Below are 23,162 nucleotides of genomic sequence, written 5' to 3'. Positions count from 1 at the left end.
AGGTATTAACATTCCAAGGGCAGTCATGCGATACTTTTGCGCACATCTATGAAGGAAAGCTGTAAGGAGGGTAGGAACACAGCTCCTTCTGTGGCTGCACTGTGCCAGCTGAGGGGAACAACTCTCCCACCATGCTGAAGATGATTACTCAGAGCTATTCATGCAAGTGCACTTCAGCTTATGCGAGTCCAAGTGAGCCGGGTGAGCTTAAGCAGCTCAAACAGCCTCCTAGAGATAAGCCAGGCCACACTGACTGCGAGGGAAGTGCCCACAGTTTATCTGCCGGAAATGAGGAAGAACAGTAACTTCTGGCAGTGCCAAGCGGTATTAGACTGAAGGGGGCCTGAAATTAGGTATAATAAATATTTCAGCTACCACTGATGCCATCAGAAGGTGAATGTCCCCAACTCCAGGGACATACAGCCTCATTCTACCAAAGTCCAAGGACTCATAGGCTGGAAGAACTGTGCAGCTCACTTCAAAGCAGAAACTCCCCTTTACAGAGAGGCCACCCTATGGCATACATATCCTCGTGGACCTGCAGGTCTCCCTGAAGACATCAAACTGTTTCACAAAACAAGTAAAGAAACATCCTCATCTCCTTTAAATAAATAAAAAGGGTCACTACACTAGAACTGTTGGGTTCAACACTGAAACAAATCACAACAGTGTCAATGAACAACACAGGTAATTGGCTCACTGCTCAACTCTGTTCTGCACCTGGACCAAAAGCAACTCCTCCAAAGTTAGAAAACTGTGCTGGTGTTCAGCTGGCACAACTAGAGAAATTAAAATCAGGCCCTGTATAGCTTATATTCAGTTCACAGGCCATCAACCAACCCTGAAAACCAAGGCAATCCAACAGGGATACACCAGACCAACAGAACAGGCGAAAACTGCCATGAACCTCCTGCCAATGCGCTAACTCCTCTCAGCAAGCCCAGGAGCAGCTCCAAACCCTGAGGGTGCACCCCATGATAACAGTGTGAAAAGATGGAGACAAGACAAAAGTTACAAAGGCTACATTCTACACTGTGACAGGACACCGAGATACATACAGTGCCAACTCCTACCTGGAACATGGAAATGTTTAGGGGCCTGAGCGTAAGTTGGAGTGAGAGGGCGGCTGTCGGGCCGATAGGGGACAGGGGAGTTCCGACCGCTGGACGGCTCATTGCCTCCAATGAAAGAATGGAGAAAACAAAATGAGAAGAGGGAGAGCCATTAAATAATAATTAAAAAAAATTAATTAAATTAAATTAAAATAAAAGGCAAGCCCAATCAAACCCAAATAAAAGTGGTGGAATCAAAACCTCCAGAGAGAAAAAGAAGTTGAACCAAAAATATAAATACAAACAATAATGAGAACTGGTAGCCCTGGTGAGTTGAGGTGTGTTTTTTTTTTTGTTCTCCTGATATTCCTGCAGAGACAAAAATTAATGTTCAGGCTGGAGTTGAGATTTGAGCAGCTCAGACCCATTCTGACGGCATGCAGGCAGGAGCTGTGTGCTCGTAGCTGGTGATTAGATGGGCAGCGTGGAAAAGAAGAATGGAAGGTTACTTGGCAATGATTTAGTACAGAGGTTGCTATTTAGAGTTAAAAGTTGTGAACACAGAGCATAATAGTTGAGAGGCGAACCCAAAATGAAAACAACTCCCAAGCAGCTAGAAGCAGATGCTGGCAGTTACTACAGTTCCCTAAGCTAAAAGCATACAGAAGCTAGAGATGGAAAATAGCTGTTGGGTCACTCAGCCCATATCCAAAGGCACAATTGTTCCTTACACACTCTTTCACTGGTTTAGCTCTCTGGTAGGAAATTTTTATATGGCAAAATAATTTGTAAAGCAAAGCAACCCATCTGGTGACTGCCCTCACATCACTGGTGGCACCACAAATCTCTGTCCATGCCAAATTCAGCTCTAGTGACAATGCTTCACCATGCCTCGTTCAGAAAATCTGAATCTTATATGTCTAAAAACTTAAGCTCCATTTTACACACACCATTTATTCGGGTTCATTCTTATCAAGACTATTCTTTGCCTCCAAACAACCCACCACAGCAGTCCAATGGCCCTGAAAGTTCACATCGGTCAGGGTGGGAGGGCTATTGCAGAACCATGCTGGCTGATCCCTAGGTATCAAGACTCAGCAGCCAGATAGCCAAATATGTGACCGCATGTAACACAGAAGAATGTTGCTGCCTTGTACTTTGTGCCATTCTCCACACTTGTGCAAACTTGCAGAAGCAAAAACTGTCCACTTGGGTATTTATTTAGCACAGGTGGGGGTGTAACGTGTCCAGAGAAGGGCAATAAGGCTGGGGAGAGGCCTTGAACACAAGCCCTATGAGGAGAGGCTGAGGGAGCTGGGGCTGTTTAGCCTGGAGAAGAAGAGGCTCAGGGGTGACCTCATTGCCCTCTACAACTACCTGAAAGGTGGTTGTAGCCAGGAAGGGGTTGGTCTCTTCTCCCAGGCAACCAGCACCAGAACAAAGGGACACAGTCTCAAGCTGCGTAAGGGAAGGTTTAGACTCGAGGTGAGGAGAAAGTTCTTCACTGAGTGAGTCATTCGTCATTGGAATGTGCTGCCCAGGGAGGTGGTGGAGTCACCGTCCCTGGAGGTGTTCAAGAGGGGATTGGACGTGGCACTTGGTGCCATGGTCTAGTCATGAGGTCTGTGTTGATAGGTTGGACTTGATGATCCTCGAGGTCTCTTCCAACCTTAGTTATACTGTGATACTGTGACAATTGTGAAAAGTAGGGGAGCATCAAACCCCTTCAGTTTTCAGGCATGTACAAGGGCTTACAAAAACCCTAGGAAAGAGGGACAAGTACAGAAGGGCTATAAAACAACAATAAAAAAGCATCTGTAGGCATCCTTTCAGCTACAGGTTTCCTATGTCCCATTAGAGGCCCCAAAACCTAAAGGGAAGAGAAGAACTGATAGAGATTTATTGACCTACAGACTTGTCTCAACAGAGGAGTCACAGGTATATTTAAACTGTCGAGAATCCATTGTCAAAATCTGAGCCTCTACTGCTAACACTATGAACAAAGTGAAGAAATCCACTTTATACCCTCTCATTTATCTCAGCTAGAGAGACAGAGTCAAAATATGCTCACATCCATAAATGTATGCTGGCTATTCTTGCACCTGGTACACACGTACTTTGTTTAGAGAGAACTGATAAATGTTGTGTAATACATACAGTACCAGGCAGACAATTAGCATGGGATCATCCTGCATGTGTTGCTTTACAGATGTCTCTGTTGCCTTGCATTTCCTGGGGTTCTTGTGCAGTCTCTCTCCTCCTAATGACTCCTACTAGTACTGGCAAATGACTCTCCTTTACACTTTCTGGGATGGCAGTCTCATTACCCCCAGCCACTGCAGGAGGGAATGGCACATCTACTTAGACTCTCATTAGCCCATCCCTGAGGAGCCAACTTTCATAACAAGGTTTAAGCGCTTCAGATACAGTTGCAAAATCACCCACAGTTTATGACAGCAGTGCCAACATCTGTGGAACATGCATATGCACACAGGAAAGCAGAGCTGCGAGCCTGCCTGTGCCTGCCTCCCAGGGCCTCGTGGCTGGCCTGCTTGCAGCTTTGCATAAAAGTAGGGCCTGTGTGTACTCCAAATTGGGGTTACTTGCTGTGCCTGCACAGGAAAGTCTCACTTACTGTCTCAGATGTGACATAACTAGCGTTCAGTCCACAAAGCAACAAAAGCACTCCAGTTCACCACTACTGTAGGAAACACTAATTCCCACACACCTGGGAAAAAGTTCAGTGTGTGTGTGTGTGAAGGTGGGTGGAGGATTAAGAGATACTGGAGTAAGTTTAATAATCAATCACTTGAGCACAGCAGCCTCAGAAGTTAACTTCTGAGGCTTTTTCCCTTTTATTCTGCTTGCTTCATCAGGTAGTTCCAATTTTCTATAGCTCAGTTTGTTAAGCAAGTTCCCCTAGCAGCCTGCAATATAATTGCTTGCCTATACACAGGACGATGTAATGCAGGTTCTTGCTGCCTTCTGAAGCACTCACTGCTGGGCTCACTTTGGGATTCACAAGAGGAACTCACAGAATCAGGCCAAAAAACCCCATATGCAATCCACACTGAGCCTTCTGTCAGCTTGCAATTTAGTTGCCCTCCTTCTGAATAAACATAGGAAAAAGAGTTCAACAGCACCTGAAACTCCAAGTCCTACTCAGGTTTTGTCAAACTACATTCCTCACCTTCTCCAGATGTGTAGCCCTTACTTCCCATGCAAATCTGAAAATCATTAAACAGCCAAAGCACAGAGGCTTTCCAGAGCAGAGATTTCAGCTGCATCCACAACCCCCTGGAAATATTTATCACACACAGAGAATATTTGATTTCAGAGTCCTGCCTAAAGGAAGGAAAGCAGCAACCTGTAAAAACCAAGGCCCAAATTCACTATGAAAGTGGGCAGATTCCTTATGGGAAGGCCTGTGAGCAGAGGAAGCCACATTACTTTGGAGCTCTTTTTACACTGAAATCTTACAGGGGCTTTGCATATTCTCGAATGCCTCTGAAAAATTCTAAGCATGTGAGATGAAATCCTGTCTCTCAATGAGAGTTTTGTCTCTGATTTCAGTAGGGTCAGGGTTTCTTTCATTCATGGACTTGTTTTGATTCTTTCATAGCAAAGACAGTACTTTATTGAGACAAGACCAAATTCAGTGGAGACTCCAAATGAGATTAAATGAAGTCTAAGATGATGCATATTACACTTGCTTCCAGCCTGGTCGACGTATATGTTACATCAACAAACCCTCACCGAGACTTCCTGAGGCATATTTAGCCCCTTCATTCTTCAAAATTCTTTACATTTGGTCTTGTCTACAAGGCTTGAGCCTTGTGTAAGTGTTATGTTGTATGGAAAGACACTGAAACTCAAGTGTCTACTTTTCTGGCCTGGTGATACAAAGCTACACAGGTGTAATGTGTCATATGCCACTTTCATTATCTCTATGCTGTTCCGAAATTATATCTCCTCAACCAAATCAGTTTTGGTGTGTTCCATATTCTCTGATTCCTAAAGGAAAAACAAAACCAAGCAAACTACCCCAAATTACATAACTTGATGAAATCTTTCTTACACAATTATAGCAAGTTCACCTTCCTGATAAAAGTACAAGTGGCTTTGAGAAAGGCTGACCAAACAAAAAGAAGATCACAGGATGCCTCTTCTTTAAATCACTGGAAATGTATCTGTCACATCTACTTAACCCTCAGCAGTGCTATCATTCTCATTTCAGATACATTCACAAGAGTCTAATTTCCTAGCAGACACAGAAATGTTACTCACAAGGTAAAATAAAGCAGTTCTTTAACCTCTGAAGACAGACACCTAGAATACTCAAGGCAAACCCCTATGGATAAGACTGTCAGGGAGTTGCATTAAATGCAGCCAGTGCCTGAATAATCTTCCTTCTTTGTCACACAGATGTAAAAACTTGGGGTACTAGGACACATGGCATGAAAGAAGGACAAATGAAGAACCATGTGGGAAACCCAGGTCAACTTCATCAGTAGATAACAAGATACCTATTTTTAAACATGGAAGTAGTGAAGAGGACACACAATACAGCGCAACTGGACTTCACTCAGCACTGCTTAAATGTTAACACTCCCCCCAGTCCCTCCTAATTCTATACTGGCAACTACACAGATGTTCTTATCACATTAAGCTAGGCATGAAACTTAGGTCACCTTAAGAAGATGCTTCTTTCTCTCAACCAACTACTAAAAGATTACTCTTCAAGTCAGCCACGTGAGTTACAAAATACAGGCACTTGCTACTTGCCCCTTCTCAGCTGCACCACATCCTTGGGTGATGTACAGTGTTACAGTGATATGAACTTGAGCTTTCAGGAACTTTTCTGAGTTACAACACAAATCCCACTGAGGCCTATGACCTTGGTGTAAAATCTCCAGAAAGCTGCGGGTTCTTGCAATGCCTCACACAGCATCTGCTAAGGACAATACCCCCCCCTTTTGTCTACCGTGCTTGTAATCCCACTTGGCCTTTTGTACCAGCGACTGAGATACACACCTGATCTACACACCAGGTAATTCTTTAAAATCTATAAACAACAGACATGCATTTCCAACAGATCTGCTAATTTATATGTTGAAGAAGCTCTTTGCTCAACAGAAAAAGAGGAAAAATGCCACTTGAAAGAGTGTGAGCATTAATTGGGATTTACAGCAAAGAAGCATCGAGACTGCAAGGATTATGAGTTAACTGCATGCTGAAATGAGCAGGGTATCTATTTTTAAGGGTCCCAATATTTTAAGTGTGAAATGAGATTTTTTTTTTTTACATTGATGTAATAGGAAAGTTGAAAGAGTGTATTAACAAAAATCATTTAAGAACAGGCATGAGTAAAATTAGTAATGGTGATCTAAATGCTTGAAGAGCTATAGTGCCAAGATCTGTTAGTGTTTATTGAAAGTTCATGGCAACAACCTCCTTGCAACTGTTTTTCATTCTCTGCAGTTTAGGATTATCTACATTAATCAGTAGTGCCAGAACAGAATCTATGTTCAACTCGCTCAATTGCCTCTTGTTGAGCTCTTGCAGATGATGCAAGCTATGACCTTCTCCCCCAACAGAAGAGATGGCACAGCCAGAGAGTGCTCCAATACAAATAAAAGTAAAACCACACTCATAGAAAGCGAGACATAAAAGTTTGTTGAGCTCAATGGGCTCCTTGAAGGACCATAATGAAGGAACCCTCCCCAAAATCAAGCCATGTAAAACAACAGATTGAAAAATAGAGAAATGACCAGATCCTCAATCAGTGAAAATCCCTGCAGCTCTACTGCCTTCAGCAGAGTCTGTCAATTCTAACTAGTTGAGGAGAGGCCTGGAGGTTTTAATTTCCTTTGTTGGGTAGTAATTACTGCCAATGTGATCAACAATTATTAACTTCCTTGTTGCCATTGATCCTTATAAATAATCTTTTTTTTTTCTTCTTCCCCATATTTTTTGATCACTTTGCTCTCACCCAGGCAGTACTTGTAGTCAGTTTTGAAATGCATGTTTTAAGAATGAGGAAATAACAATTAACTGTTGCGGTGATTGCTGTGTACTGCTTTGGAAAGAAGTTAAATTAGGCACCTGTAAGTTCTAGATAATAAATGGTAATGCTCTCCTCTGTATTCTGATAGTTAGTTGCTTTGTGACTCTTCAACTAGGGCCCTTAGAAATGACATATTTCCTCCAAGAAAAGGACATTATGTCTATTCTAACATAGTTTTAAGTGTAACGGCACATTTCGAGGCATGCTCAGCTGTACAGCCAACGATGACCTTATGGAGTTACACCTTATTAGCTTTGACAGAATGCCACTAAATCTCCAGTCTGGAGGGTACTTCCTGGAGAGGCCTGGCTCCTTACCTTTGATATGGGGGATGAAGTGGTGTCGGAAGGGGGAGTTAGGGCGGGAGTCATGGTGAGAGGAGCTGAGACTGCTAGTGCGCAGGTATGACAAGCGCTGCACACCAGTAGGGAGCAGCTCTGCAGCAGCAGGGAATCGGGGGGCAGAACAAAATGAAAACAAAGAAAAACAATAAGAGAAAGGCAGGGAAGGAGGCTTCAAGGAGGAAAAAAAAAGAAGGCATTGAACAATTAGGATTCTGAAAAGAAGGAAGGAGAAAAAAAAAAAAGGTTAAAGAGGTCCTGAAGGGTTCATAAATGTTAGACAAAAATACAGGAAGTATTAGAAGAGAGGTTCAGATTTGAACTGTATCACTAATTTAGCATAACATTCATTGGCTTAATGAGCTTCTGATCTATGCCATGTTACCAAAAAGTAGCCTGCTACCAGCATGCAAACATCACAAACATTGATGCTCGGTTAGGAAAGCAGCTGTTAGGAAAAAGGCCTGACCAAAAAACGTCAGTCAAGAGGCATGCAAGCTGTTTTCTATTGTTTTAAGACATTCCAAAAATGCTGCAAACATCAGCTAGGGCACTGCAGGAGGAAAAGGCTGCAAACTTTTCCAAAACTTATTAGCACTCCAGTTTTTGAAGAACCTTAAGCTGACAACATCAACAGAGTGGTTCAATTCTCCCTGAAGGGTTAGCTGGGAGCCAAAGAGAAGTTATCTGGGGCTACTGGGTTTATTCAGACAGAAATGACTATTGCAAGTAACATGATGATAAGAAGTGCCATTAGGAGAAAAAAGGTAAATATACATGTGTATTATTCAATGCAATTAAAGATGGAAAATAATTAAGTAGTACTAACAATTACCCCAAAGCAGGGTAGCAAAGATCAAAATGCTATATTCTACAGAACTGCTTGTGTGTCATACGAGAAGCAGGAAACAGGTGAGCCAGAGATGAGATCATCTGAACAGAGGTAGGTTTGAACAAATATATTCTCAGAAAATCTTCAGGCTGTGAACTTTTGAAGATTTTACATTTGGATCCCAGCTCTGGCTTAGCCCATCTGCCCATCACAGGAGTTACATCAATAGAGACAGCAAAACTCAATCACAGTCCAGTCTGGAGTAGGGCCTGGATATGTTCATACCCCTGATAAAAATGGGAAAAATCCTCTCAGAACTGCCAGAATCAAGAGCCCGAAGTTTGCAGCTTTTTCATACTTTCATACTCTTTTGGTTTCAGTTCTAACATCATCTTAAAATACAGTCACGTTGTCAGCACTAAGTATCAGATACAATTTGCATCTGTCCCACCTCCCTTGGGTCCTTTAAATAAGGCATTCACTGTCAGACACAATTAGCCGCTTTCAGCCCACCCCCACTAGGAAATGGCTGCAGCATTCAAGTTCCACAGTGGTGGCTCTATTATAAATCTTTAATTTTAAAAATGCAGCTCCTATTGTATAGAGGCTTTTGGCATGCCAACTGCTCAGCTGTAATCACCAAGGAAGACGAAGCTGCACGAGTGTATCACTCGATTTAAAACCAGATCACAAAGATTTAATTCATCGCCATAAACAGTAAAATCAGTCTTGAAAAGCCTTCAATGAATAGCATTTAGAGATACATTTTAAAGCAGTTTGGGTGAGGATGAACAGTTTGATTTCATCTCTCACTTTCATACACATAACCAGTCGCTTTGAAGGCACTGGGAACCTGAATGGCTTGCCCGTTTCCTATGTTGTGCATCACTGCTAAACCAGTAAGTGAAGTTTGTGGGCTTTAGATAGTCCCAGGCAAACTGCCTATGGCTCTCACTGAGACATTTACCTGGTGAACCATGAGCTTATGCTTTCAAAAGTAATTAGCAGTTTGGAGTATCTGAGGGGTTTGCTGCTGAATCTGAGGTTCTATGGCTGCACCAAGCTTTAGACAAATTGGTTTTTAAGAGGGAGGGCCCTGCATTACTGACTTCTGTAGAGTCAGGCCAGAACTTTTGTTTCCAAGAGGTGATACTTCTCCCAAATTCCGGAATGAAGCTGGTGATTCACTGCTGCAAATCTTTGCTCACTTTCAGAAATAGGCAAAGATTAATAAATAAATAATAATAATAAAAAAATCAGTAAGAAAACCAGAAGATCCATGTCAATGTTGTAACAAACACTCAGCAGTCTAGTGCAAAGGACTGCACCAATCAGTAACGTGGGGGGGGTGGGGGGGGGAGATAGGAGATATCAAAATACAGAAAATTTTCAATCCTACATTTTCACTACTGAGAGAAACAAGTGCTTTGCTCCACCAGTCAGTGACATAATAAAACCCCAATAATTTCAGCTATTCTTCTAGTGCAGTTGCCCTTACCAGGTCTGTGGAAATGCTGAGGGGATCGTGACATGGTGGGTGTGTAGCTGTGCCGACTGTACACTGGAGAATTAATGGAGCCCTGACTAGTAGACCTGTGAATCATGCGGTCTCGAACATCTTGATAACCCTGCAGGACAGAAGCATTCACCAGTAAATGTAAATTCATATGACACATTTTTTAGCAGCACTTTCTTCAATCTGAAGGTATCAGCAGAAAATACTGAAATAATAATATCCCTTAAGTTTGCAACCTGCTTCATTAGTAATGATCTGTCCCCAAAGACTCAAATCCATTTTCATAGCCTGGGTGAGAGTTCGCTCTTGAAAGGTTCCACATCCACTTGTAATTGCTATTAACTTCTACATAATTCTAGTTCTGCCCACATTCCTGGTGAATCCATAAGGGAAGCTGCATTCAAAGTATATCTGTCCTGAAGTGTATTGCCCAAGATACATGATCTAACCTTCAGATAGCGAACTTGGGAGACTAGCAAGAACTCCATAGCTGCAGTGTAGAGCTCTCTGTGGCTTAATTTACCGAGCATCTCAACTAGCTACATCAAAGATATTTAGTATCCAAACTATATTCCCCTTGCATCTGAAAGCATGACACATTCTTACACAGCAAAATTAAACTTAGTTGGCTCCTGGGGAAAAGCAACCAACAAAACTAACACTACCACCCCCCACAAACCAACAATCTCTGCCCCCTTCCCTGAAAACCCCAGGGAGCAAAGCAAACCGGTACAAACAGGACATGATTGATGGTAATGTAGGAAGATTTACAAGATATTATGGTCGCTTTTTTTTAAAGCATGTAGCAATTACAACTTGCACATTGCAAATAAGCAACTTTTCCACCCCCAAATTGATAATGGCATCTATTGTATCCTGACAAATGGCTTCCCAAATGTTTCTTCTTGTTGTGATGTTCAATTAACTCATAGGGAAAAGCCAACCAAACCAAACCACAGTTACACTTCCCTCAAGACAAATCTGCAAATGTTACAGCAGCAATCTTTTCAGATGCTTCGAGCAGTATTTTAGCTCCTGTAAATCATCCAGCTCCTGAGGTGGGGGGGGTCTACCTGTGCCACAAGATGGGTGAAGGCACAAGAAGTGACCTCTGCTGGACAAATGACTCTGCTTTAGAGACAACAAAGGGGTATCATAGTATCAGTCAGGGTTGGAAGGGACCACAAAGATCATCTAGTTCCAACCCCCCTACCATGGGCAGGGACACCTCACACTAGATCAGGCTGGCCAGAGCCTCAGCCAGCCTGGGCTTAAACACCTCCAGGGATGGGGTCTCAACCACCTCCCTGGACAACACATTCCAGGGTTTCACCACTCTCATGGTGAAGAACTTCCTCCTCACATCTAGCCTGAATCTCCCCACCTCCAGCTTCATTCCATTCCCCCTAGGCCTATCACTACCTGAGATCCTGAGAAGTCCTTCCCCAGCCTTCCTGTAGGCCCCCTTCAGATACTGGAAGGCCACAATTAGGTCACCTCGGAGCCTTCTCTTCTCCAGACTGAACAGCCCCAACTCCTTCAGTCTGTCCTCATAGGAGAGGTGCTCCAGCCCTCTGATCATCCTTGTGGCCCTTCTCTGGACATGCTCCAGCACCTACCTCCACATCCCTCTTGTAATAGGGGCTCCAGAACTGGACACAGTACTCCAGGTGAGGTCTCACCAAGGAGTAGGAGTGGTAGCTTTGATAACTTTTGTAAAATTTGTCAGCATTTTGGTTTTAGAGTTAATTTTTGTTACGTTTCAATCCTCAGAACACGTCTCTGTGGCATAGAGATGGACCAGGCTGATAACAAAATTAACACCTGCATCTACTGAAGCGAGTAACTCTCAACACAGTAAGATAATGCTCACAAAGGTTCCACCAAACTTACTTCTGCAGAAGGGGTCGGTGATAATGTCCTTGGAGACTGCAAAGACATAAAAATAAGGTTACCAAAAGGTTGTTGCATGTCCTGGGCCAGAAAACGGTAGCCTAAACATTGTTGCAGATACACTGATAGATGGGAAAGTAAAATGGCAGCGCAGAAATTACTGAGCTCATTGCAACCCTGGAGCTTGCTTTTTTCCACATTGCTCAGGACCTGGTCCATAAATCACTGGAGCAATTAAAGTTTCTGGGAGAATTGTTATAAGTGTGATGAATTCAGTCAAATATCACAGAACTTCATCTCTCGGCCAGCTAATCATTGCGGTCATTAAAACAGAGCTGTAAAGATCAAAATCAGAAAGAGTTATTAATTGAATAACCATGCCTCTTACAAAGAGATCTCTAAAGTGGCAATCAAAAGTAAATAATCTTAACTCAGAGCTTTGCATGGAAAACCTGAAATACAGAAGAACTTCCAGGATGAAGCATGTTTTTCCTTCAACACATAGACTCTGGCAAAACCGCGCTTCTCCCCAAGGCCTCACATTTCATACTCATGCAAAGGAGAACGTAGCTGTCATCAGCATTTCTTTCATATGATCTTCTTTAAGTCTCTGTGCACTTCCATGGTTATGTAAGGAGAACAGCCAGCAGTTACAAGCATGAATATTGAAAGGACTGTGCAAAGGCCAGTGGGCAGATATATGCACAACAGGATGAGCAGTTTCTCTTACAGAGATAGGGAAACTGAGGCAAGAAATACTTCTAGAAATGAAACAAAGTCATGCATAAGTTGATGGTAGGAACAAGAATAAAGGCTATGTATAATTACCAGTTAATGTGCCCTTTAATCACAAGATATTTTGAAGCTGGAAGGTCAGGATTCAATTACTTTCTTTATGCATTAAAGGTATTATTTAATTGCCATAATGAACTGGGCAAGCAACTTTTGCTTCTAAGTAAGACCACAATCATTACAGAACTATAAAGCCACGAAGATAACATCTCAGAAGCAAAACTGCTGATTCTGGTCTAACTATTACAATAATGTACAACAGCAGTAGTGTAAAACATGTGCAGAACTCGTGGCAATAAATATCCAACTATACATTTTGCATTGAGAGACCATTAACTCTTATGGAGCTGGTGACACTGTAAATGAAAAGTATCTAAAGAAAGAAGTGACTTTTTACATATGGGGACAGAACATCTCCTTTCCAGCAAGTTGCCATAAAGCTGTTTAAAAACGGCTTTTGTTACTTTCTATCCAAGCCTTGAATGTCTTCTGTGTTCTTCTTCTCCTGATCCTTCTAACTGCACAGGTCCTATAGTGCAAACCACCATTCCCTTAGAAATCTAACAGCAGCAGCTATAGACTTTGCTCCACAGGTAACATATCACACAGGCTGTTTTGTAACATCATTCTCCATAAAGCCTGAGAGCTAATTTAAAACTTTCACTGCCAATGACAAGAGCATGTGCTGCCATGTGCACTTCCACATTTTTCTAGCTCTGTAACTACAACGCCTGGTCCCACTAGATGGTGCTACAAGAAAACACTGTCTACACAGTGCTGGGAAAAACAAGACTGGGATTGAACTGAACAAGAGGTAACAAGGGAGAAACTTTTCTAAGCATTGCAATAAAGCAGAAAGTCTCATACTACATTTTCTCCCTTTCTTTGACTTTGTGCAGGATGTACCAAGGTTGGAGTCACTCGATTACCACGACACAAACACAAAGAGACAGATCACTCCACCCTGATGGGCTTGTGTTCTCACTAGGGCAAGGGAAGGGAGGAGAAACAGATACAAAGAGGTGAGGTAACTTGCCCAAGGTAACAGAAGTCAGCAGTAACATTGGATGGAAAACCCAAATGTTCTAAAGGTGAGACTCCTGTTTCCAGATTTTTGTAGTCACCAGAAATGAACTGGATTGAATATTGTTGAAAATTGGGGTAAGAAAGCCCCAAAGGCTTTTGTTTATCTCCAGAACAAGCGTAATAGAAGACAGCTTCCACCATACCTCTTTATTAGCTTCCAAGACACTGATTTGTAAGTGAGAAGAAGCTTCCCTTTAAGGATTAACAAACAGCTCACCTTCTCAGGGGGAGATTAATTCTGCCACTGTGACTAACAAGAGACTTGTATTTGTAGAGGATTCTCTGGAATGGGTCAGGCCTGTTGGAACTGGTCAGAGGTCAGCAATGCATCTCTCTGTGGTTCTGAACCAGCTGTCAGTTAGATTCATGACCAGCATAAATTTGATGGGGAAATTCTGTAATCTCCTATCATTCCTGACCTGGACAGGCTCCTGAGTTTCTAACTTGTGTTATAATTGAAAAGATTAATCCTATAACACTTAAAAAAAAAAAAAACAAACAAACGAGAAAAACTGAGGCAGCTCTGATCTGGGTAGAACAATGTGCTAAGAAAGCAGAATATTGATCATTGATCTGGGTATCTTCAGATCACTGGTGCCCAAATGATTTACTGTACTTCCTTCTTCATCAGCTCATCTTCACTGTCAATTCAGTTACAGTCAGTAAAGTCAATGAGATTGCAAGGAAGTAAATCTGTTTCCATGTCCATTTAGATTTGCACTCAGAAAGTCTGAGTTGCAGTCAGATGGTATTACACAACAAAATCTGCTTCATGACCTGCACTGCAGTAATCTAAACAGTAATTGCAGATATGGAATTCACCTTAGAAAACTGGGGAGCCTGCAACCTGAAATATATTTTTAAACACAAATATAAGAGAATGATTCTTTTTTCTTTCATTGCAGGATACAAGAACCCATACTTAATGTCTGCAGTTTAAAATGTGAGGCAGTAATTTCCATACACAACTAACCTGCTTTCCCAGAAGGAAGAGCACTTCATCTTGAGCTAGCTGAGATTTTACCCAGTAAGTCTGGCAAAGTGATCCAGAAATATATTTCCCTTCCATATAGGAGAGAAAGCATCCCACTGCTTTTACTGCCATAGAACATAGAATCATAGAATTGTTAGGGTTGGAAGGGACCTCAAGGATCATCTACTTCCAACCCCCCTGCCATGGCCAGGGACACCTCATGCTACATCAGGTTGCTCACAGCCACATCCAGCCTGGCCTTAAAAACCTCCAGGGATGAGGCTTCCACCACCTCCCTGGGCAACCTGTGCCAGTGTCTCACCACCCTCATGGGGAAGAACTTCTTCCTAACATCCAATCTGAATCTACCCACTTCTAGTTTTGTTCCATTCCCCTTAGTCCTATCACTACCTGACACCCTAAAAAGTCCCTGCCCAGCTTTCTTCTAGGCCTCCCTAAGATACTGGAGGCCACAATAAGGTCTCCTCGCAGCCTTTTCTTCTCCATGCTGAAGAGCCCAAACTCCCTCAGTCAGTCATCATAAGAGAGGTGCTCCAGCCCTCTGATCACCCTCATGATGGTCTCCCTCACAGTCTGTTGTGAAAACCAGTGCTCCATCATCAGGCTGGCTCCTCTCACATTCTGAATTTTGCCATACCCAGAGACTGGGATACCCATGTGAGTTATGAGCAAGCACACTCAGACATGCTGCAAACCACCCCTCTGCCGGTGGCAGGGGTTAATGTAGGTGCTTAATTGTATTGTTTAATTGTGCAGTTTTGCACATGAGGCATCACTGTGTTTGTTCCCATTGAAGCCAGATCACACAGACAAAAAGCACTGTGCACAGCAGCAGCAGGACCTAGGAGCGTGGATCAGAAGCTCTCTGAAAGCAGATAGAGGCGAAGCAGGCTTTGAACAAAGCAGGAAGCAGAATGAGGTGCTGGTGGGTTCATTACCTCTCCAAGACTCTGTCTCTCCTGTCTGTCCTCGTAGGCAGAAGTGTAGAATGGCTCATAAGTAATTAGGTCTGGACGCTCAATGTCATAAATGGCCTTGACTTTGGGAATGGCTGCTAAATCCTTGTAATCAAGGATTTCATTGTCTACTTTTGCCTGAAGGTCAAAGACAGAAGATAAATTAACTTACACAAATGCACTGGTAATTTCTGCTTTACACAACTTATGATTTGTTGTCACACTGTTGCTATGGAAACCCCTTTTTGGCACTCTGTGTGAGAAGTGATTGCTTCTTATTCTTCTTCAGCAGCCCTCCTCTGCAAAAGCACATGGTGTTTTCTCAGTTTAGGAAGGAATGAATGTGGCATATATAGATCTAACACAGAAGTTTCTCATTTCCAGTAGCAAGCTGGAAACTTCACATCTGTAAATGACTCATTTTGTGGCCTCAGGCAAGTATTTTCACCTTTCTGCTCTTGTTTTCCCCTATGTAAAATGTGGGATAACATCATTTCAGTTTGCAGATTACAGAGATTATGAGAGGATTCCATGCAGAAGACCACAGACAGAATTCAACTCATAACTGTGCACACAAGAGGAAATACAACTGTTTACAAGGAAGTAAAAGGGCAAGCAGGACTATTTGTCAAGACTGGGCATCCAAACTTCCAATTGAAATTTTATGGCACTCATCACTCAACCTGTACTCAAGCTTCTGCCCAAGGCACATGATGCTTTCTGCTTTTCCCACTAAAACTGCACAGAGCTCTTGACTAGCTATAAAAATAGAAATAGGAAATCCATTCCAAAGGCAGCTGCACCCACTAGAAGGAGCTAGGAACATAGTTTAGAAAAGCTAGTATCTCTCCTTACCTTAAGGGATCTATAAAAATAATAAACATACATTCTTACCTACCTAACAGAAACCCATTTGATAAGTTAAACTGAAAATGAATAATCAAGCTGGTTTACAGCTATTCTACTAGCTATTTTATTAATTCACAGCAGGGTGTTTCTACTTGCATTCAGTTCCTTTCTTCCTGAGTACTAACACCTGGTATTTTCAGGTTAAAGCCTGTTTGCCTTCCCAAGATCTCCTAACAACCACTCATCTTGGTTCTTAAGCAATGCCATAAATTAGCAACACTACAGAACATTTTTTGACAGGGAAGTAAGGTTTGGAATAGTTGGGAAATTCACTTTCTGAAAATAGCCTCTAATCTGTTTAGTTTTTACTCACCAGACATAACAAAAGACCTTAAGCCACTTTAACTCTTAAAATGTGTAGCTATGTTAATGTACTTCTGTAACAGTTTTACCACAGCCTGTTAATAAGCTGCAAATATATCCAAATATTTTTAATCCAACACATGTTACCAAAGACATTTTTGTAGGCCCTGGCCTAGATCACCATGTTGCCTTACAGACTGTGATGTTGAGCAGTAGCTAAAATTTCCTAAGATGCAGCTTATAAAGTTGATACTACCAGCATAGGTAATATCACCTTTTCCAGCTGATATCTCCAGGACCTGCTCTATATTTCAATACCTGCACTTGGAACATTTCAAATATACTTGCTATTTTGTTGTTGTTGTTGAAATGCACTCAAGAATTAGCATTTAACTCAAATCCAGGATTTTGGGCATTTTTTTTTCTGCATTATTATCATAGTAGTAGTATCATAGTAGTATCAGTCAGGGTTGGAAGGGACCACAAGGATCATCTAGTTCCAACCCCCCTGCCATGGGCAGGGACACCCCACACTACATCAGGCTGGCCAGAGCCTCATCCAGCCTGGGCTTAAACACCTCCAGGGACGGCGCCCCAACCACCTCCTTGGACAACCCATTCCAGGGCTTCACCATTCTCATGGTGAAGAACTTCCTCCTCACATCCAGCCTGAATCTCCCCACCTCCAGCTTCATTCCATTCCCCCTAGTCCTATCACTACCTGATATCCTGAGAAGTCCCTCCTCAGCCTTCTTGTAGGCCCCCTTCAGATACTGGAAGGCCACAATTAGGTCACCTCGGAGCCTACTCTTCTCCAGACTGAATATATGTAACTGATACATTTCTGTGTCCTAAACCACAGTATCACCTATAAAATCACATAATAAATATGCAACAGAAAGGAAAGTTGCCCTGTAGTTTGCCTGTTCTTCCCACGATACGTTAACCTTTGTTCCACTCACAAGGAACTCTCTTTCACTAACTTCCTGCCATTTTCAGTCTTGGCTATTATATTCCATGTCTGCCTTGGGTTTTGTACAGGTTATCTGAGAGCATGTTTTATGTGAAAACAAAGGTTATATGGAATGCCAAGGAATAGGAGTCTTAAATGGATATGAGTTTTTGGAAGTGTAAGTTACATATATGGAAATACAGCAAGTTGGAGAGGGCTGAATTGGTCTATTATTCATCCAAATTGCTTTTCTTCCTCTTTAGAACCACATGACTATGGTCACAACAGATGACTGTTTTCACCCTGTGGACATTTCTGCCAAGATAAAAAATAAAAACCCAACCCTTCTCATTTATAACACAAAAATGCCTGAAAAAGTGGTGTAAGAAGAGGTGAACATCTACTCCTTTAAAAACGTTTAAAATGCTAACATATTTCCACTTGGAATTTCTAGGCTCTTACAGGCTTAAAAGGCCAGGAAGTTAAGGAAATCTGCTAAAAGAAAGCAAGTGGATGGGGTGCTTGGTGCCATGGTTTAGTTGATTAGATGGTGTTGGATGATAGGCTGGACTTGATGATCATGAAGGTCTCTTCCAACCTGGCTTATTCTATTCTATTCTATTCTATTCTATTCTATTCTATTCTATTCTATTCTATTCTATTCTATTCTATTCTATTCTATTCTATTCTATTCTACTCTACTCTACTCTACTCTAGGAAGAGGCTAGACTACTGAAGGAATCATATTAAACTCTGTATCCTGGTTAATCACAAAGCAATACATCAATAGCTTTGCCTTTTCAGCACTCTCTAGTAAAAGAAGGATGCTAAATGTCATTTTTATCTTGTTTTCCTTCCACAGTCAAAGCACCTGACTTCTGAAACAGAAGGTGTTGTATCAATCTCCTTCTAGTGTAGCTGATTGTTGCAGTTTGAGCTGTGTGCCCCCTGCAATGTTTACTTCCTGTGTCCAGAAGTCCAGCCCAGAGGGGTGGACACAGGAAATTATGTATTTCCTACCACAATTCTTTGCACCACTCTAAGATGCAGTGCGGAGTCTGGCACTTCCTTTTCTCTTCCTCCTCCGTCAGCCGGTAACTGGGGGAGATGCTCCTGGCTTTGGGCCTGGCTAGGCCCAAGGCCACGGGGGGATGGGCAGTCTCAGACCTGGCCAGCTGAGACTAGCCTAGCAGTGGGAGAGGGAAGAAGGAGCCCTGGGGGTTTTGGGTGTACTCTCAGTTGGGGATGGGATCTCTCTGGGTCTGTTTTGGGATCTTTGTTTGTCACTGTGCTTTCGGCTTTCTGTAAAAGTTCACTGCTTTCTATTCAAACTTTCCATCACTTTTGCAATCTGTTTGTCTGAGTGTTTATTATTGCCAGTGGTGGGGAAGGGGACTGCCTCAACCCAGCACACTGATCCTTCTTCCCATGCACACAGCAGATCTCTTAAGAACTGCATACTGAGGTGCACAGATCTCCTCATATAATCCTACCTCAGATGACCTGTCTGCCTTCTATCCCACTTCATATCACTAAGTGGTTTCAAGAGATTTACTCTCCTTTTCCAAAGGAAATGTGACCTGGAGAAGGCCTAACTTCCTCCTGAAATTCTGTACTTACAGAAACTACACAGTGAGAGTTTTAACAATTTACCTGCTGGAATAGAGAACTCAGCATCAGTGTCAAAGTGATTTATTTCATCACAGGGGATTTCCTGTGCAAGCAAGGGATTGGCAGCTTATTCACCTGAAGGGATACTTACATAGATAGTGTGGCCTGGAGAGCCAGGTATACTGGAACCTGGTCGGGAATAAATGCTTTCTGATGATGTTCTTGTAGGCTGAAAAATAAAAAGTAACTTTTCAGAGCAACCCATAGTGGTTAGCACTGGTGATTTTGGGTTTAAGTGAAGAAATCTGCATACATCTTGAAATTAACTGAATTTAGGAAAAAAAAAATATGTCAACACAAATGCAAGCATTCTGGCAAAGTTCACAATCTTGTGAGACAAATGGGCTTTTTGTTTTGTTTTGGTCTATTTTGGTGGGGGAAGGAGTGCTGTGAGAGGGGAAAGACGTTTTCTAAATCATACAGTGTAAAAGACTGACAACAATAATGAACAAAATCAAACAAGACCTGCCAGAGACAGTGCAAGGAGCCATACAAAGTACAATCCAGGATAGTCCTGCTGGCCACTGTATCAAATTGTTAGTTCACAAACAGCTAGAGGTGTCAGCAGTTCAGCAGACAAAACTGTTGAGAGGAGCACAGCACACATTATCACTCTCCAGATGTTCAATCACTGGATTTCCATTATGAACACAAGCTGAATTCAGTCTAAGCAGGAGGACCAGAAAACCCTGGCTTGGAGCTGTCTCCTACACCTGCAGCACAATCTAGATGCAACGCGAAAGCTGAAGTGTTGACTGAAATGTCATGATTTCCCATACTGCAAAAGTCCTGACATTTAATGACAATGCCCTGCAAACTGAAATCCATGTGAACAATCACATCCCTACAGAGCAAGTGCTGTCACACATTTAGCAGATTTTCAACACCCCATCAGAACTAAACAAACCCTGATTCCTTGGGGGAAGTTTTGTGAGAGGAGACAAAATAATTTAGCACTTAGATGAGAGGATCTTGAGAATTTGAGGAATCTGAAAAACATCTCTTCAAATCAAAAGTCACCCAGGCTACTGTGGCAATTACTCCCAAACCTGGCATGCAGCAGATACGAAAAGGTAGTTAATGACACTGCAACTGAGAAACCATGAATGATTTTTGTTCCTTAATTGAACTGCAACGAACCAAATCCCATCTCAAAGCAGTGAGTGCATCAGCAGATGACTCTAATGACTAGTGCAGTGGGATACTTCAAAGTCACTGAAAATTAAATCTTGGTTAACAGTCCTTACCTCGTCAGCTTGTGACCTTGACCTAAGGGACCTTCAGGCACACACTGAAGACAAACAAGGCTTGACAGCCTGGCTTGCTGATTGTTCTTAGGAAATATCTGGAGTGAACACAACAAGGCTACCGGACTTAATTCTTATCTCTCAGCATACATTTCCTGAAAGGATCCTTCTACAGATCTCAGAGTCTTTCTATTTCATAGGCAGGAAAGCTATGGGCAGCATCCATATACAAAAATGATGAAGACTAGTTGTGGGTCACAGCAGGCTTTCTTTGATTTCATCTCTGGAAATGAAATCACCACATTCAAGGAGTGTCAGAGGAATAAAAGGCTTTGAACATACTCCTCCAAAAAATGTGAAGATTCAGATCAAAGAGGGAGCAGATGTGGCTGTGGACTGACACAGTCACAAATCCTCTCCAGAGCACATCTGAGAAGACTTTCTCACGTGGACCTTTATGTGTTTCCTTTCTCTCTATAGCTACAAATTCCTACATCCCAAAAAGGAACAGAAATTTTTCATCTGCCCTTCAGTTCCTCCCCATGATGTAATCAAAGCAAAAAAACCCAACAACAACCACTTGTTTCATGGAAATGTTACAAGAATGAAGCTGGAAGATCTGGCTGTTGAGAAACACTTGGTTCCCCACTTCCATCCTGACATTTTAAACCCCTGCCTGAGTGGAGACACATGTAGCATGTTGCTGCAGTTGCCATGGAAAACAATTGTTTTCATTACAACATAGGGAACAGCATTAAGTAATTGAGGTACTGTTAGGGATGTCTGTTACCTTTGGCTTTTGGCAGACATACTTGAAGAGTTTTGTCTGCTCAGTTCTCTGTTGTAGGGAAATATGTGCCAGAGGCAGCTGTGGCTTCTTTCTACCTTGCAGCCCCCCTGCATTGCTCTTCTCTCTGGATCTTTTACAAACAGTTTAGAAAAGAAGAAATTATCAGCCCTTGGACTATCCTCTTAGCCTTATCTCTTAATGTCACTGCTAAAAGTATTTTCAGCAAAGTAGAAAGTCATTTGTATAGACACCATAAGAAGACAGTTTCAGCCACGTCCTGCTAAGAACTTTCTTAGGTGCTCTTAACCCTGCAGTACAGGAGCTGCTGTCAGATGGACAGGTAAGTTGTACCTCCTGTTCCTTATTTCCCCACTGTGTTTCTGCTCCAAGTTCCCATTACCATCCTATTAACACATCAGATACGAGGCCCTTCCTGTAATTCTTCCTGCCTGTATCAATTTTCCTTCCACCTAGTGCAAAGCTCCATATCACCCAGGCAGGGTGCCAGCCTGCCAACCACCGCCTGAGCACACACCATTCCTCTTCTGAGGAATCCAAGCAGACCTGCAACTCTGAAACCCTCTGCTCCCAGTCCTGTATCTTGCTTAAGTTCACCACATACCCCTGAAGGCAGTGCAGGAAAATGAGGGCTTCTACATCTACTCTCACCCTTCCTGCCTCACTTTGCTCTATTTCTTGCTTTGCATTACACAGGCCGTTTCCAACACAGATGGCTAACTATTTCCTACTCTGTTGCTCCCATATGGTCTGGAATGCTTCAAGGGTTTGCACTTTCCTCTAATGACAATTGCACTGGACTTAAAAACATTTGTGCTGCTTGCCTTAACAAATACACTCTAAATATTCCTTGATATAAGCAGTTCCTCTGGCATACTTTTAGTTGCTATGGCTGGCAATCTTCTAACAGACCTATAATAGCTCCTGACTGGAAATCTGTGTCAGGGTATGGCTTTTATGAGATGGTACACTGTATCTTCATCAGCAGTTGAGAATCCCTGATCCTGTGTACCACTCTTATGACTTTATATCTTAAACAGGTGGCAAGAGACACACTGCAGGTCAAGTTTTCTATTGATGTAACTGCAATGGAGTGTAGTAAAGCACACTCTAGAGGAGAGATGATCAGAGCACAGGTGAAACAGGAAAACAGCTATCTTTGGTTTAACCTTTAACCTTCAACCTTCATTGGAGATATCATGTGACCATCTTTTGCACACAATACTGGAAGAAGACAGGTAAAGAAATGAGAGAAAACATCCTTTAATAAGAATGCATTAATTTAGAATATCACCATAGTCCTGTGACACTTGCTCTACACTCCCAGCAACAAAGCAAGTAAAGGTGCCTTCTACAAACAGCCCTGGAACACTCTTTCATAGAATCACAGAATCAACAAGGTTGGAAAAGACCTCAAAGATCATCAAGTCCAACCCGTCCATGATTGTTCTTCAAGTTCAAGTACAGCTTTTCAAAATGCCACCTTTGTGCAGAGAAATGTAAAGCCAATTTCTATGATGAACTGCAACTGATCTTTTTTCCTTGTGGTACATGACCTTCCTCCATATTTTCTGACTGTAGAGAAATCAATTCCCCCCTCCCCCCCCCCCCTTCCACTCAAATGGAAGTAACAGTAGCAAATATATCAATATGGCATGTCTGTATCAAATATAGGAAGTCTATGAAGTCTTTGAGAAGAATAAACAGAAATTCATGCATGTTGTTAAAGGAGCCAAAGGAAAG

At 42.3% G+C, this 23,162-nt stretch overlaps 1 protein-coding gene across 11 annotated transcripts in view; it reads right to left on the bottom strand.

The window, feature by feature from the left end:
• Positions 1-23,162, bottom strand: part of ABLIM1 (actin binding LIM protein 1) — a 229,556-nt gene that overhangs the window by 24,694 nt on the left and 181,700 nt on the right. For 6 of the 11 annotated variants that reach the window (XM_068139313.1, XM_068139314.1, XM_068139303.1 and 3 more), the window contains 5 exons: positions 19,456-19,533; positions 15,512-15,667; positions 11,702-11,737; positions 9,791-9,920; positions 1,074-1,178 (listed from right to left, as the gene is read on the bottom strand). In XM_068139313.1, coding sequence (XP_067995414.1) covers positions 1,074-1,178; positions 9,791-9,920; positions 11,702-11,737; positions 15,512-15,667; positions 19,456-19,533 — 505 coding nt within the window. The remainder of the gene's footprint in view (positions 1-1,073; positions 1,179-9,790; positions 9,921-11,701; positions 11,738-15,511; positions 15,668-19,455; positions 19,534-23,162) is intronic. The other 5 variants (XM_068139306.1, XM_068139308.1, XM_068139309.1 and 2 more) reach the window with 2 other exon arrangements.

The sequence above is a fragment of the Melanerpes formicivorus genome, unplaced genomic scaffold, assembly GCF_026170545.1.
Source record: "Melanerpes formicivorus ecotype bairdi unplaced genomic scaffold, bMelFor1.0.p_v2 SCAF_6, whole genome shotgun sequence".
In the NCBI taxonomy this organism is placed as follows: Eukaryota; Metazoa; Chordata; class Aves; order Piciformes; family Picidae; genus Melanerpes; species Melanerpes formicivorus.
The sequence above is the reverse complement of the archived record's forward strand: the minus strand, read 5'-3'. Positions and strand labels throughout refer to the sequence as shown.